The following is a 14,480-nucleotide window of genomic DNA, read 5'->3' as shown; positions in this document are numbered from 1 at the left end:
AGAGTCGGGGACCAGGCTTCGCTTGTCCCATATCATGGGAAGGGCTGTGGCTGGACATACTGCCTGTTTGGAAACCAGCCGGTCCCCTAATCCAAGTTGCCACATGGGGCGCCCCAGGGCCCCACCACCACACACACACAGTGCATCAGGCCAGTGGTCTCTGGTGGCCTCTTTCCTTATGCCCTGAGCCGGTCAGAGTCCTTCCATCACTGGGTGCTGGGTGCTGGGGAGGCTCGTCTGGGAGCCCCAGCACCCTGTGACAGGCCCAGGGTTGCTGGATCCTGGTGCCATGGGCAGGATGTTTTCATCACAGTCTCTTCATCTGATTGGATTTGGGGAGACTGGGGTACGGCCGTCATGGGGCGCGTGTGAGTCACAGGTGGGGAGAACGCTCCACATAGATACACAGATAACACGGCATCAGGTGATGGTCAGGACCACGAGGACAGACAGAGCAAGGAAGGCCTGGGGGCTGCTGGTTATGTGAGCAGAGATCTGAGCGCCCCAGGCAGTGGGAACGGCACATACAAAGGCCCCGGGGCAGGACCATGCCTGGCGTTTGGGAGGAACCGTGAGGGGGCCCTCGTGGCCGGAGCAGAGCGAGCCAGGGGCAGTGGGATGAGGGCGAGAGGGATGAGGGCAGCCGGGCAGTGTCTGTGCTGTCTGCAAGTAAGCCTAAGTGGGAGGGCTTCTGGGTGGATGGGACAGAGAGTCTGACTGCCTTTGGGGAGGATCTCTCGGGGGCTTCTGAAGCAGGGTTGGGGGCTGGGAGGGTACGTCAGGGACACCCATGGTGGGGCAGTTGCAGGTGTCCTGGTAGGGGTGCTAGTGCAGCAAAGAGCAGCCTGGGGTGTGCTGCTTGGGGACGGAGGGGCGGAGGATAGACTCAAGGATGTCAGGGGTCCCTGCCCGCCCCACGCTGGGCTCTCCACTGATGGCGGCCCTCCTCCTGCAGTCCCTACAGACCGAGAAGGAGACTCCCCAGGCCTCCCTCGGGGAGGGCCCCTCGGCCACACCGCCTTCCAAAAGCGGTCAGAAGACGCGGCCGCTGATCCCCGAGATGTGCTTCACCTCCAGCGGGGAGAACACAGAGCCGCTCCCTGCCAATTCCTACATCGGCGACGACGGGACCAGCCTGCTGATCTCCTGTGCTAAGTGCTGCCTGCAGGTCCATGCCAGTGAGTGCTGGGGAGTGGGGAGAGCCGAGGGGTCCACCACACAGCCCCGCTTCACCCTCCCGAGACGGCCACCCTCGCGTCTGCGGGACAGGGAAGCCCCTTCCTCTGGCTGCTGCTTCGGGCCTATAGCGGGACCTGGCGTCATGGGGTGGGGGTCTTGACCTTTGGGGGCTGGTGTCCTGCCCTTCCCCCTGGCCAAGGCAGGACTGCCTGGTCAGCCTCCTTCTGGGAGGTTCCACGGAGGCCTGCCCTCCCCGCCCAGGGCCTGGGAGGCCGCAGGAGATTAGGTACCTGTCAAGGGCTGTGACGCTTTTAAACTCCACACTTTGGGGCCGGAGTTGGAACTGACGGTAGAGCTGAGGTTCTAGAGTGGTTCAGGGGTCGGATTTATCTCTGCCATCGGTGACTACCCTCCCCCAAACCCTGAAGGCCCAACCATAGCCTGAGACAGGAAGATGGATGTCTGTCCCCTTCTTGGGTGGGAGGGGGCAGCGAATGTGAGATTAAGCTCCCAGGACAGGGAGAAAGCTTCCTGGAGCCGCTTAATTTTGCGTGTGTACATCTCTGTCCAGCGCCCGCCCTGCAGAGGCCTGCCTGGAGCTCACTCTGTCTCTTGGCTGGGAGCCCGTCTGCTCTGCCTGGCCAGGCCAGGCTGTGAGATGTGCTTCTGGGCAGACGGGCCCCCCGGGGTCGGGGTTGGGGGGGGCAGGGGGTGGGCAGCAGCCAAGCTCACCACCCTGCCGCTCTCGAGGGGCCTGAGGTCCAGCCACGCAGGGGGAGAGGAGCCTCCCTCATTGCCCTTGGGAGGCAGAGTCCTCAGCACAGGCATCTTCCTTGAGCCCTGGCACCAGACAGAGGTGGACACCCCCAGGCCTGACCTTGGCTGAGGGCCCCAGGGGATGGAGCAGGGGGCCAGGTGTGGGCTCTCGGGTACCTTGCCGTCCCTCAGGGTGCCCCCTTCCTGCTGCCTTGCTTTCTCCCTGGCCTTTTCCCCAGGGACCTCTCAGCACTGGCCAATGGCCCGTCTAGCCCACAGAGCCCGTTTGGTGGGTAGCGAGCCCTGGCTGGCTCAGGGTCCCCGCAGGACTGCTGAGCAGTGACCCCGGGTGAGGCAGGGTCCTGGGGCAGGCTGTGCCTTCTGCCCTCGCTCTGAGGCATGGTCCTCCGCCCCTCCTCCATGCCCCCTCCCCCATGCTCCCTCCGCGACTGTAAACCCGGACCACATCCCAAAGCCAACACCTTGGTAACCCAGAGCCTCCGGCTGCGCTTTTGGAAACAGTGGACTCTGGGCCCAGCTCTGCTGCTCTGAACTCAGGGCTCCCCGAGGCCCACCTTGCATCTCACACCACCGCTCGGCCACCTTCCTTTCTCTCAGCTCAGAAGAGCCTGGGCGAGCCTCCCATACTGGGGTGGGGGGCGAGGGCCAGGCTGAGCCTCCAGACCCGGCAGGGCTCCCGCTTGGGGGCCAGCTCTCCTTCCCCGCGTCAGTTTCCAGACTTTCTCCGGCTCTGTGTGCAGTGGCCCGGATTGAGGTAGAGCGGTTGGTGAGCACAATTACCCTCAATGCCGCAGCCGCCCTTCACCCAGCCCGGGGCGGGGGTGGGGTGGGGTGGGGGGGCTCCGTGCAGCCCGCGGGCAGCCGCGGTGACAGATGCGCTGGCCCCTGTCTTCCAGGTTGCTACGGCATCCGCCCAGAGCTGGTCAACGAGGGCTGGACGTGTTCCCGGTGCGCGGCCCACGCCTGGACTGCGGTAACTCGCCCCTGCAGCTGGGGTGGTGCTCTGAAAGTCGGCGCGGCCCGTGGGGGAGCCGGTCCTGGGCCCCGGGCTCGCCAGATCCCGCAGGGTGACCTTGGGCTGGCGGCCTCACCTCCCTGGGTCTCGGGTGGAGCCCGACGCACTCTCTCGGCCCATCGCTTCCTGTGGCCGCTAGTTTGAAATGTAAGGACCGTGGGCGGGGGACGGAGCAGGTCCCAGAGCATCAGGCGGGCGGCGCCGCCCTGCACACCCCTCACCTGGCTGTTGTCTGGTCCTTGTAGGAGTGCTGCCTGTGCAACCTCCGGGGAGGCGCCCTGCAGATGACGACTGACAGGAGGTGGGTTAGAAGGGACTCTCCTCCTGGGGTGTCCTGAGGGGCGATTCGGGGCGGGGGCAGGACCGGCAGGAGCAGACGAGGTCCCCTCGGCCTGGCCAGCCGGTGCGCACGATCGTGAGATGACCCCAAGGGGACGGAGCGCACCTGTGACCCCTGACCCCACCCGCTCCGCCCCCCCAGGTGGATCCATGTGATCTGCGCCATCGCCGTCCCGGAAGTGCGGTTCCTGAACGTGATGGAGCGCCACCCCGTGGACATCAGCGCCATCCCCGAGCAGCGGTGGAAGCTGGTAGGGGCCCTGGAAAGTCCCTAGGCCCCAGGGATGCAGGGTAGCTGCCAGGGAACCAGAAGTCGCGATTTCAGTTTGGCCAGCAGTTACTCTTTGAATAGCCATGGGGGTACCCGGAGAAAAGCAGGGCTCCCCTCCCCGTCTCTATTTCCAGCTTTTCACACAGAGGAAGCCACCCGCACTCTGCCCGGTTCTTTCTTGCCTAACCTGCGATATGCCGCCAAACAGAATTTTAAGTACCCAATCCAGTTACAGTGGTCATCGAGCAGGGCTCTAGAATGTCTTCATCACGCCTAACTGAAACTTCTCACACGTTAAGTGGCAGCTCCCTATTTCCACCCCCGCACCCTGGCGACCATCACTCTGCTGTCTGCTTTTGTGAGTTTGTTTCCTATGCCTTGTGGAAGTGGAACCACGCAGCATGGGTCCTTCTGCGTCTGGCTTTTTTCACGGAGCAGAATGTTCTCAACATCCATTCACATTGCTGCAAATGGCAGGATTTCCTTCTCTTTCATAGCTGAGTAATATTCCACTGTATTTCTACATCACATCTTCTTTATCCATTTTCTGTCGAGGGACACTTAGGTTGCTTCCAGGTCTTGGCTATTGTAAAGGATGCTGCAGTGAACATGGGGGTGCAGGTGTCTTTTCGAGATAGTGATTTTTTTCCCTTCAGACGAAAACTCAGGAGTGAAATTGCCAGATGGTATGGTAGCTCTATTTTTAATTTTCTGAGGAACCACCATACTGTTCTCCATAGCAGCTACACCAATTTACATCCCCACCAACAGTGCATGTGGGTTCCCTTTTCTTTCTGTTCTCAACAATACCTCTTGTCTTCTTGATGATAGACGTTCTAACAGGTGGTTTTGATTTGCATTTCCCTGATGATTAAGTGATGTTGACATCTGTTCGTGTACCTGTTGGCCATCTGTATGTTTTCTTTCTTCTTTTTTTTTAAAATTTATTTATTTTTGGCTACGTTGGGTCTTCGTTGCTGCGCACAGGCTTTCTCTAGCTGCAGCAAGCAGGGGCTGCTCTTCATTATGGTGCATGGGCTTCTCCTTGTGGAGCACGGGCTCTAGGTGCACAGGCTTCAGTAGTTGTGTCATGCAAGCTCAGTAGTTGTGGCTCACGGGCTCTAGAGGGCAGGCTCAGTAGTTGTGGCGTACAGGCTTAGTTGCTCTGCGGCATGTGAGATCTTCCTGGACAGCGCTTGAAGCCGTGTTCCCTGCATTGGCAGGCGGATTCTTAACCACTGCGCCACCAGGGAAGCCCCCTCTATATGTTTTCTTTAGGAAACGTCTATTCAAGTCCTTTGCCTATTTTTGAACTGGGCTGGTGGCTTTTTTGCTCCTAAGTTGTAGGAGTACCATCACTGGCCCCTCTAAGGAGCACGGCCATCCTTGGGCAGGTGTGGTCTTGCAAGGCTCACGCCTCCTGCTCTTGCTGGTAACACACACACCCCTCCCCCATGTGGGAGAGCCTTTGGCTCAGTGGGCAGTAGGCAGACAGTGAGCAGACACTGGCTTCCCTTTCCAGCTTGGCCACCATCCAGTTGTGTGACACTGGACAGATTCCTTGACCTCTCCGTGCCTCAGCCTTCCCCTCCGTAGAATGGGGCTGCTAACAGTCCCCTGTGTGGGGAGCATCAACTGGGCCACAACAGAAAGCGCTCATCATGCCATCTGAGCACCAGCGTGTGCTCTCAGGTCATCACCACCTGTGAGTTTGCAGGTGGCCGTGTGGGGGACAGGTGGGTGATGGGATGTGTCTTGTGGCATCTGGGAGCTGGGTCCTTGGCCCAGGGGTATGGACAGCATCCTGGCTGCTTTTCCTGCCTGGTTTATTTCCCAGCTGCCTGGGGCAGGCCTGGCTAGTGACGCTCCTCCAGGCCTCTAGTGGGCAGGAGGCAAAGAAATGGGGCTGCGGGCACTGAACCCAGCGGGGAGTCCCAGTGAAGGCACAGAGACACCGACCGCGGAGCCCACCGGTGCAGGGCCCCCGGGCAGGGCTGAGTGGGCAGCCAGCTGGAGCCGTGTGGGAGGGGACGGACGGGGCTTGGTCAGGAAACGGGGGGCACTGGGGCCAGCGCTAGCCCCGCCCAGCGAGGACGGGCGTTAGGAAGAGGCTGGCGCCTGCGGGCGATTCCTCCAGGAGCACGGGCGGAAAAGGCCTCATTATTCAGCTGGAGTGATGGTGCGGTGCGCTCTGCCGTAATAGGTCCTCCCTCCCAGACGCTTTATGGATCATCTGACATTTCCAGCTTGCAGCCTCTTCATCACCAGCACTCGTAACGATGAATTTAAAATCCTTTTACACGAGGCTCGCTTGTATTGCCTAATGGAGCCCCGCAAGGAAGCCAGTGGTTAACTCCTGCGTGCCCGGCCGCCCGCCTGCCTGCCTTCCTGGGGCCATGTGCAGGCCGCAGGCTCGGGGACGGTCACACCTGGTCACCCGCCCAACTTCCTGTCCCCGTGACTCCCTGGCCGCTGGTCCTGGTGAGCGGGGGTGGCCCCAGCCTGCCGGCGGCCTGAGCCTCGTGCTCACCCTCTCGCCAGGCCAGGTCAGGTTGCGAGGCTGCCGGGGCGGGTGCCTTGAACCAGCTCTGCCCTCTCGTTGGCCCTGCCATGAGGTGTAGAGGCCGGTGTCACATCCTGATGGGAGGGAGGGTGGGCTAGCAGGCAGGCGGTGAGGGATGACGGCAGGGGCCGGTGGGGAAGAGGGGAGCCGGAGACATAGGACATGGTGCCTTGCGGCCTCCATGGCTGATGGCACACCCACCCGTAGCCCTTGGCCTCCTCTTGGCCACTGTTCTCCACCAATGTCCACACCCCACCCTGTACCACCCCCCCATCCCCACCCCCGCCTCACTGCCTCCAGTGAGGGAGTCCCAGACACAGGACCCACCCTTAAGGCAGCCCTGAGCTCAGCCCTTGATAAATGGCCCGATGGGGGCCTGGCCTGTATTCCTCATGACGTGTAAACTCGGAATAATGAGCTGCCACCGGAGGCTGGATTGAACGAGCTGCGTGTCAGGCCTGGCTGTCAGGTTTCTCCCAGCCTCGGCTGTGGGGTCGCGGCCCGGTCGCCAGGGCCGCTGTGCTCCACCTTCCGCTCCCCGTGGAGCCACGCAGAGCACAGTCCTCGAGGGCCGTGTTGTGCTTCTGCACCTGTCCCCGCGGGCCGGCTGGAGAATCAGGCATCGACGGTTTAATAATGACATATCATTGCCATCGATTGGCGCCGGGCAGCACTCCTGCAGCGCCTTTGCTGTGGGGCTTCTCTGGCTTTTGAATGCGGTTTACAAAGCGGTAAAGGCCCGCTTATTAAATGCCCAGAGTGACGGGCTGGTGGTTGCTGAGTGGTGGCAGGGCGTGGGCGTAGGTGCAGCATCCGCGGCCTGGGAGCTCATGCCCAGCAGAGCAGGTCACCCAGGCAGGGCGTTCCCACGGTGTGGGCCCTCTGCCCCTCCTTAGGAAGGGCTACACTGCAGCGTCTTTCATTCAAAATTAAGATAAAATCCCCCATTTTATTTATTTATTTTCTTTAAAAAAAAAAATCTCCCGTTTTAAAGAGAACATTTTCCTTTTACTACATTCACAGAGTTAGGCAACCATCACCTCTATCTAGTTCCAGAACATTCCATCACCCCAGAAAGAAACCCCCTCCCTGTTGGGTGACTGCCATCTCCCTCCCTCAGCCCCTGACAACCCCTAACGCACTGGCTGTCTCTGTGGATCTACTTGCCTGTTCTGGACGTTTCCCATCAATGGAAGCACACACTGTGTGTCCTTCTGTGTCTGGCTTCTCTCACTGAGCATCGTGTTCTCAGGGTCCATCCGCGTTGTAGCGAGTGTCAGTGCCTCTCTCCTTTTCATGGATGAATCACGTTTCACTGTGTGATTGTTGCTGCCTATTCCAGTCTTGGAAGTGCTCCTGGGGGGCAGCTGCAGGCCGGGTTGGTGGGCCTGGGGTGGTTTGTGGGGGGGCTCTACATTGCGGTCAAGACTCTCCCAGGATGCCTCCACTCAAGGCCGGCTGCCGGGACTCCACACTCCAGCCCTGGGTCTCAGAGTCACTCCCAGGAGACAGACCTGGGGGCCCGGCAGGAGGCCTCCCAGCCCCAGGGGGCGGGGGCAGAGGCACCGGCCAGAGCCCCATTCCCACTGCCGTGTCCCCACAGAAATGTGTGTACTGCCGGAAGCGGATGAAGAAGGTGTCGGGCGCCTGCATCCAGTGCTCCTGTGAGCACTGCTCCACCTCCTTCCACGTGACCTGCGCCCACGCCGCTGGCGTCCTCATGGAGCCAGACGACTGGCCCTATGTTGTCTCCATCACCTGCTTCAAGCACAAGTCGGGGGGTCACACTGTGAGTGCCCTCCTGCCCTCCGCCCTGTTTCCCTGTCCGCCCACCCGCCCCGCTGTGTTCTGACACCCCTCCGCCTCCAGGTCCAGATCCTGAGGGCCGTGTCCTTAGGGCAGGTGGTCATCACCAAGAACCGCAACGGGCTTTACTACCGGTGCCGCGTCATCGGCACCACCACGCAGACCTTTTACGAAGTGAACTTTGACGATGGGTCTTACAGCGATAACCTGTACCCAGAGAGCATCACCGTGAGCAGCGCAGGGTCGAAGGGGGCGGGGCCAGGGGCGGTGGGTGGGGCAAGGGGCGGGCACCGGCGCAGGGCAAGCGTTGCCCTTAGGAAGGGAGGTAGCCGGAACCCTCACAGGGATCCCCTGCATCCAGGGTCACCATTGTCCCTGATGGACAGGCCCAGGCTGTAGGGCCCCTGCTAGAAAGCACCACCTGTTTCTGTAGAAACAGCAGAGAGCCAGGCCAGTCTAGATACGCCTGCAGGCGATACCCCAGGGCTGGGATGGCCACGGCACCCCCGGCCTGGGCACCTGCCCGCAGCTCCCCTTGATAGTTCAAGCTGAGAGCACTGCCTTCTTCCTGGTGGCAAAATCTACCAGATGGGACCTTTCTTAGCCCAGGCGAGCGCGGTGACAGAGGCTGAGGGCGCCCCTTACCCCCCGCCCGTCCTTCCTTCCACAGAGTAGAGACTGTGCCCGGCTGGGTCCCCCGCCTGAGGGTGAGTTTGTTGAGCTCCGGTGGACTGATGGCAACATCTACAGGGCCAAGTTCATTTCCTCTGTGACCAGTCACATCTACCAGGTGAGGGGGTCCTGTCTACCAGGTACAGGGATGGACTGGGGCGGGGCCCTCGACGAGGTCCTGCTGGGGGATGATGGCATTTGCCCACTAACTGAGAAGGTCAGCACAAGCTGGAAGGTTGTCCAGCTGTCCAATATTATCCCCTTTGGAGGTGCCTTCCCGATTTGTGTGTGTGTGTGTGTGTGTGTGTGTGTGTGTGTGTGTGTGTGGTAGAACATACATAACATAAAATTTACTGTTTTAACCAATTTTTAAGCGTACAATTCAGTGCCCTTGTTTTTTTTAAAAACCAAGTTGGTTGTGAGTTTCTCACCATAATTGTGGAAAAGAAATTATTGAAAGGGGTGGAATCTTTGAAGAGAAACCACCCGTATCCCAGCGAGAAAGATGATAGCCGCTGACCCTGTGCTGTTTCCCGTGGCTTGTCTGGCAAGCATGCCGTGAGAGTGTGGGTGTCGGGCCTCAGCCAGGCCAGGCTGAGCGGCCAGCAAGCTGAACTGTGTCCCCTTGGCAGGTGGAGTTCGAGGATGGGTCCCAGCTGACGGTGAAGCGTGGTGACATCTTCACCCTGGACGAGGAGCTCCCCAAGAGGGTCCGGTCCCGGCTGGTAAGTGGCTGGGGGTAGGGGTGAGCGCTGCTGCCTGGGAGAGTGACCCGTCAGGTGGCCTTGACCTCCTGCCTCGGCCTTTGCCTGGTCTGGGGCGGGAGGGTCATCCCGGCCGGGGAGAAGGAGACAGAAGCGCCTGCACATGGATCTGAGCTGCAGGTCAGCAATGCACAAAGGAACAGGGGAGACTGGCCTCTTCTCACAGCCTTTCAGTGTCTTCTTTCTTTTGTGTTTAATCCAAGGTTTTGAGGATTGGGGGCTGTGGCCATGGGTGGAAGAGCTGAGTCAGAGCTGGTGGGGGTCTCAGATGCCAGGTTCCCTTGGGGGACGGACAGGAGCTGCCAGGCAGACGAGTGGCCTGTGTGCACCCTGGCCTTGCCTCCTGCACTCTGTGGATGGCAGGGTGCCCGTCCTGCTAGGGAGCCAGTGACTGGGAGCTTAGGGCCCCTCCTCTGCCTGATGGGGGGCTCACTCAGTGAGCGTTGTTTCTCAGAACATTGTCATTGGCTGAGGGTCAGCAGCCCAGGGCCCTTGACCCCCAGCAGGGCAGGCATCTCCTCCAGCCAGGCCCCTGAGCAGAGCCTGTATTTCAGTCTGTTCCGGCTGTGATAACAAAATATTACAGACTGGAACTTACACAACAAGCTATCTCTCACAGTCCTGGAGGCTGGAAGTTCAAGATCAAGGTATCAGCAGATTCGGCGCCTGGTGAGGGCTGGATCCTGGCTTACAGACACCTGCCTTCTGGTGTGCTTACATGGTGGAGAGAGAGAGCGAGAGAGAGCTCTCTGGGATCCCTTTATAAGGGCACTGATCCCATTCGCAAGGGCTGCACCCTCATGACCTCATCACCTCCTGATACCCTCACACTGTGGCAGGGTAGGGCTTCAACACAGGACTCTGGGGGGGGGGGACACAGACCTAAAGGCCGCAGCACCCCATCTGCACTAACCCCAGTGCCGTCTGATCTCCTGCAGTCGGTCACCACGGGGGCCCCGCAGGAAAATGTCTTCTCGGGAGAAGAGGTGAAGGCCGCCAAGCGCCCGCGGGTGGGCACCCCTCGTGCCGCGGAGGACTCGGGGCGGAACCCGGACTACCCGGCCTTCATGGAGAGCCTCCTGCAGGCGCAGTGCTGGCCCGGAGCCCCGTTCTAGGACAGCCGGCCGCCCGGCGACCCCTTGGCCCAGCAAGGCAGGCGCGGCGGGCCCAGGCATTTGCTTGCTGTGAATCCCTGTCCTCGCCTCCGTGGCCCGAGAGGCTACCTCGGCGACAGGAGCGAGCAGGACGCCACACGCGCCCCCGGACTCAGGGAGCAGGGCCACGTGGGCTCTGGGGGGCCGGCGGGGGCACGCGCCACCCCCTCAACCCAGATTCGTAAACCACGTAAGCTCTTCTTCTCGAAAAGGTGCTACTGCATTGCCTGCCTCCTGAGCAGCCTTTGAGATTGTGACTTCTGTACATAGATCACCTTTGTGAGGTTCTTTCTATAAATACCTATTGTTTAAAAAAAAAATGCAAGAAAAAAAGGAAAGAAAAGGAAAAACAAGCCCCAAAGTTGTTTTCTAGATTTGTGGCTTTAAAAACAACAAAACAAAATGTCCTTTTTCTCAGAACCAAGATTGCTGCGGGAGATGAAAGCAGCTCGTCTTTTCGTTTGTTGTGTTTTCTGGTCTCGCTGGTCTGTGAGTGGCGGGGATGCACTGTAGCTGCGGTGAGGCCTGGGGGCACCCAGGGATCCCGGACGGTGGCGCCTGGTCACTCACTCTCTCCCAATCGTGAGATCGAGAAGGTCCAGGTGGCTGGCACTGCCGCCAGCGCCCAATGGGAGGAGACCGGCAGCTCCCTGGGTGGCCTGCCCCTTGTCTGCGTGGCCTTTTGCAAAATAAACGCTCTCTCCTCTGGTGGCTCCATCTTTTGCTTCTTCCCCTCGGGAGACCCGTCCCCCAGCTGAGGCCTCGGGTGGGCGGTCCTCGGGGGGTCCGGCTACGGCCCAGGTGTGCAGGGGGTCTTCCCCGGAACCCGAGGGGCTGGCACATCCTGTATCCTCTCCGTGACGCGTGGATCTGTGTGTCCAGGAGAGAGAGAGCGCGAGAGGGAATCGTTTTCAGCTCAGAGGAAGTCTGCCTCGTAAGGGTTGTGGGTTGAGTTTCCAGGCAAAAACGCGCTTCTTAGCCCCCTGCCTATCAGCTGCCCCGCTGTCCGCTGTAGGGGGATTGAGGGCGTCATTTGTTTGTATAGAATTTTTTTTAATTTAAAAAAAGAGGCTCTAACGGTTGCCAGGCCAGAGAGAACCGTGTAAGGGAAGCGGAGAGCAACTTCCTTGATGGGGAGGGGGCAGGTGACCTGGAGGGGCGGGCGGGGCGGGAGGTGCCAGGGGAGTCGGCGGAATGTCTGGGTTTCCTCTGCATGCAGCAGCCCCTGCCCCAGGGCGCTGTTACTGTGTTCATATGTAGTTTGAAAATGCTATTTATATTGTAAAGAGAATAAAAAGAAGCGGGCAGACGCCCCTGCGGCCCTGGGTTGGGCGGTGGGCCGGCCCCCGTGGCCGGTCCCTCTGGGTTGCACCCCGTCCGTGGGTCGTGGGTTCCCAGACAACTCGTGCAGACCGGTGGTCTCACAGCAAAGGGGAACGCACACCTCCCCCACGAAGATACATCCGTGTCTGTGTGCGAAAGCAAAAAACAAACCCACCCACCCTGTTTTCTTTCCCACCTGAGATTAGGGATGCGCGCTGTATTTTTGCCTAATTCCCCTGCCTCTAGGTTCATAATGAATTAAAGGCTCGCGAGCACTGCGAATTACAGCTCCAGGTCTTTGCAGTGTCTTCTTTTCTGAGTGGGCCCCGGGAAGGTGGTCGGTGGTCGGCGGTCGGCGTTCTCCGGCAGGGGTGGGCTCCGGTCTCCCCATCCAGGATGGAACAGGCGTGGAGCCTATCCGGAGGCAGGGTGGGGCACGCGGCCTGGCGCCGCAGCCCCTGCTCCCCGCCTCCAGGGTGGAAGAAGTTTCCTTCCTGAGCTGGATGTCTGAAGCTTGGCCCCACACAGACCCCCAGCATCAGAGGCAGTCAGGGACTCTCTTCGTCTGACCCACCCCTTGCTTGTCGGGGGCCTGCGGCCACCCTCTCCCCCGGCCCTCCCAGCCTCAACCCAGTTTTTGTGACATCTGAGCCGGGGAGCGTATCTTGTGGTGGGCGGCCGCTGGGCATATGGGATACAGTGGGGTCTCCCACAGTGGGATGAGGCTGGGACCACCGTATTCATGACCGTGTCACTTGTCCAGCCAATACTGGGGATACAGCAGTAGGTGTGTCACCAGTGGGAGAGTTAGTACGTAAAATGGGATGTCAGCTGTGATGTGAAGAACTGGGAGTCCTGAAAGAGATGAGAGGTTGAGCCATGGGGACTTCTTGGGGCACAGCCCGTGCAGAGGCCCTGGGGTAGCACCGTGCCTGGCTGTTTGGAGGAACAGCGAGGAGGCCCGTGTGTCAGAAGCAGAGTGAGCGAGGGGGAGACATGGAGGAGGGGAGGGCAGGGAGGGGACGGGGCAGGCCGTGCAGGGCCTTGTGGGCCGCGGGGAGGACTTGGGCTTTTACCCCCAGGGAGGTGGGACCCTGGAGGGCTGTGGGCCAAGGAGGAGGGGCGGGGCCTCACAGTTGCTCACAGGCGCCCTCTGGCTACTGAGAGGAGGACAGACCGTAGGGTGAGGTGGGAGCTGGGGACCAGGGCAGAGGGGGCTGCGCTGAGCATCTGGATAGATGGCTTTTGCCATGACCTGAGATGGGTAGGCTCAGGGTGGGGAGAGGCCAGGAGCTCAGCTTTGAGCATGATCCCCCCCATATGAAGGTACATGGCTGAACATGGGGCCAAGGGCCAGAGGAGGGCCTTTAGGAGACATCAGCACCCAGGGGATATACTTACTGGATAGGTGGGCCCTGGAGGGTCTGTGCAAGACAGTGACGTGGGGGAAGTCAGGAGCATGGGGCCGTGGACAGGGCGCCCCCCTGGGCCTCGGTGTTTCTTCTGCAGAATGGGTGTCATTCAGGGTGCTGTGTCCTGAAATCTCCATCCAGTCGTTGCCACCATCACCCCACTTCCCAGACCCCCTTTCATAGAGATGCTGCTTCCAGCGCCCTCAACAGAGCCACCGGGACTCAGTTTCCCCATTGCTACGGGGGAGTCTCTGACATCGACCAGGTGAGTCAGCATGTTCTGAGCCTGCCTGGGGCCTGGCGGACATGGTCGGTCCTCAGCCCCAAGGAGGGGCCACAGACGACAGCAGTGCAAGTGGCTGACCCAGGTGATCTCAGCAAGGCTATAGATGGCCCGCTGTTCCCTGCACTCTCTGAAACGTCATAAAATGGGGAGGCAGTTTGGGACAGGCCATCGTGGACTGAGGCCAGGGCTAAGACACCAGGCTGGATCCCCAACCGTGCGGCCACATGGAGCGGTGGGGTCCATGTGGTGCTGGGCTCTGTGCCCAGCCCTGGAGTTTGAGTCATTTATCAGGTGGCCCTGTATCAGCCGCCCTGTGCGGTGGCTGAGGAAGAGGGGCACACGGCCACCGCTTCTCTGGAATTTAGAGTTCAGGAAAGCAGGCAAATGATGGAAAAGTAAGGGACCCTCTATACAGCTTTGACATGTGTCCTAAAGGACAACAAGGAGGGCAGAGACAGAGGGTAAGCCGTGGTCTCAGAGACCTGTCAGATGGGATGTCAGGATCCTAAAGAGGTGATGTTTAGCCCTGACCCCTCAAGGGAGGTCGATCAGATTTGGGCCAGGGGTGCGTGGTGTTGAATACTGCAGCCTCTTAGGGCAAGGCCCCCACAACCTGCAGCCCTCAGTCCAAATCTGGTCCTCCACTTGTTTTTATAAATAAAGTTTTATTGGCACAGGCACGCCCATTCATTGAGTACCATCTATGGCGGCTTTTGCTCTACAAGGGAGGGCTGTGAGCAGAGACGACCTGGCAGCCCAAAAGATAGACGTAGAGTATTTGGCCCTTTACAGAAAAAAATTGTGCTCATTTCAGACTTAAAGACAGTGAGAGGTGACGGCCTCCATATACCCGCTCTGTTCCTGCGACAGAATCGTTCTCTCATGGGGCATCCCTCAGTGCCCAGATCCACCTTGTCCC

General features: G+C 60.0%; 1 protein-coding gene across 3 annotated transcripts in view; it reads left to right on the top strand.

Annotated features, from left to right (window-relative positions):
• Positions 1-11,251, top strand: part of KDM4B (lysine demethylase 4B) — a 127,701-nt gene extending 116,450 nt beyond the window's left edge. For 2 of the 3 annotated variants that reach the window (XM_024745697.1, XM_024745696.1), the window contains 9 exons: positions 956-1,178; positions 2,853-2,929; positions 3,217-3,272; positions 3,453-3,561; positions 7,748-7,933; positions 8,014-8,178; positions 8,621-8,740; positions 9,255-9,347; positions 10,325-11,251. In XM_024745697.1, coding sequence (XP_024601465.1) covers positions 956-1,178; positions 2,853-2,929; positions 3,217-3,272; positions 3,453-3,561; positions 7,748-7,933; positions 8,014-8,178; positions 8,621-8,740; positions 9,255-9,347; positions 10,325-10,501 — 1,206 coding nt within the window. In that variant the 3' untranslated portion in view covers positions 10,502-11,251. The remainder of the gene's footprint in view (positions 1-955; positions 1,179-2,852; positions 2,930-3,216; positions 3,273-3,452; positions 3,562-7,747; positions 7,934-8,013; positions 8,179-8,620; positions 8,741-9,254; positions 9,348-10,324) is intronic. The other variant, XM_024745698.1, reaches the window with a different exon arrangement.
• The last annotated feature ends 3,229 nt before the right edge of the window (positions 11,252-14,480 follow it).

The sequence above is a fragment of the Neophocaena asiaeorientalis genome, unplaced genomic scaffold, assembly GCF_003031525.2.
Source record: "Neophocaena asiaeorientalis asiaeorientalis breed wild unplaced genomic scaffold, Neophocaena_asiaeorientalis_V1.1 scaffold357, whole genome shotgun sequence".
In the NCBI taxonomy this organism is placed as follows: domain Eukaryota; kingdom Metazoa; phylum Chordata; class Mammalia; order Artiodactyla; family Phocoenidae; genus Neophocaena; species Neophocaena asiaeorientalis.
The sequence above is the reverse complement of the archived record's forward strand: the minus strand, read 5'-3'. Positions and strand labels throughout refer to the sequence as shown.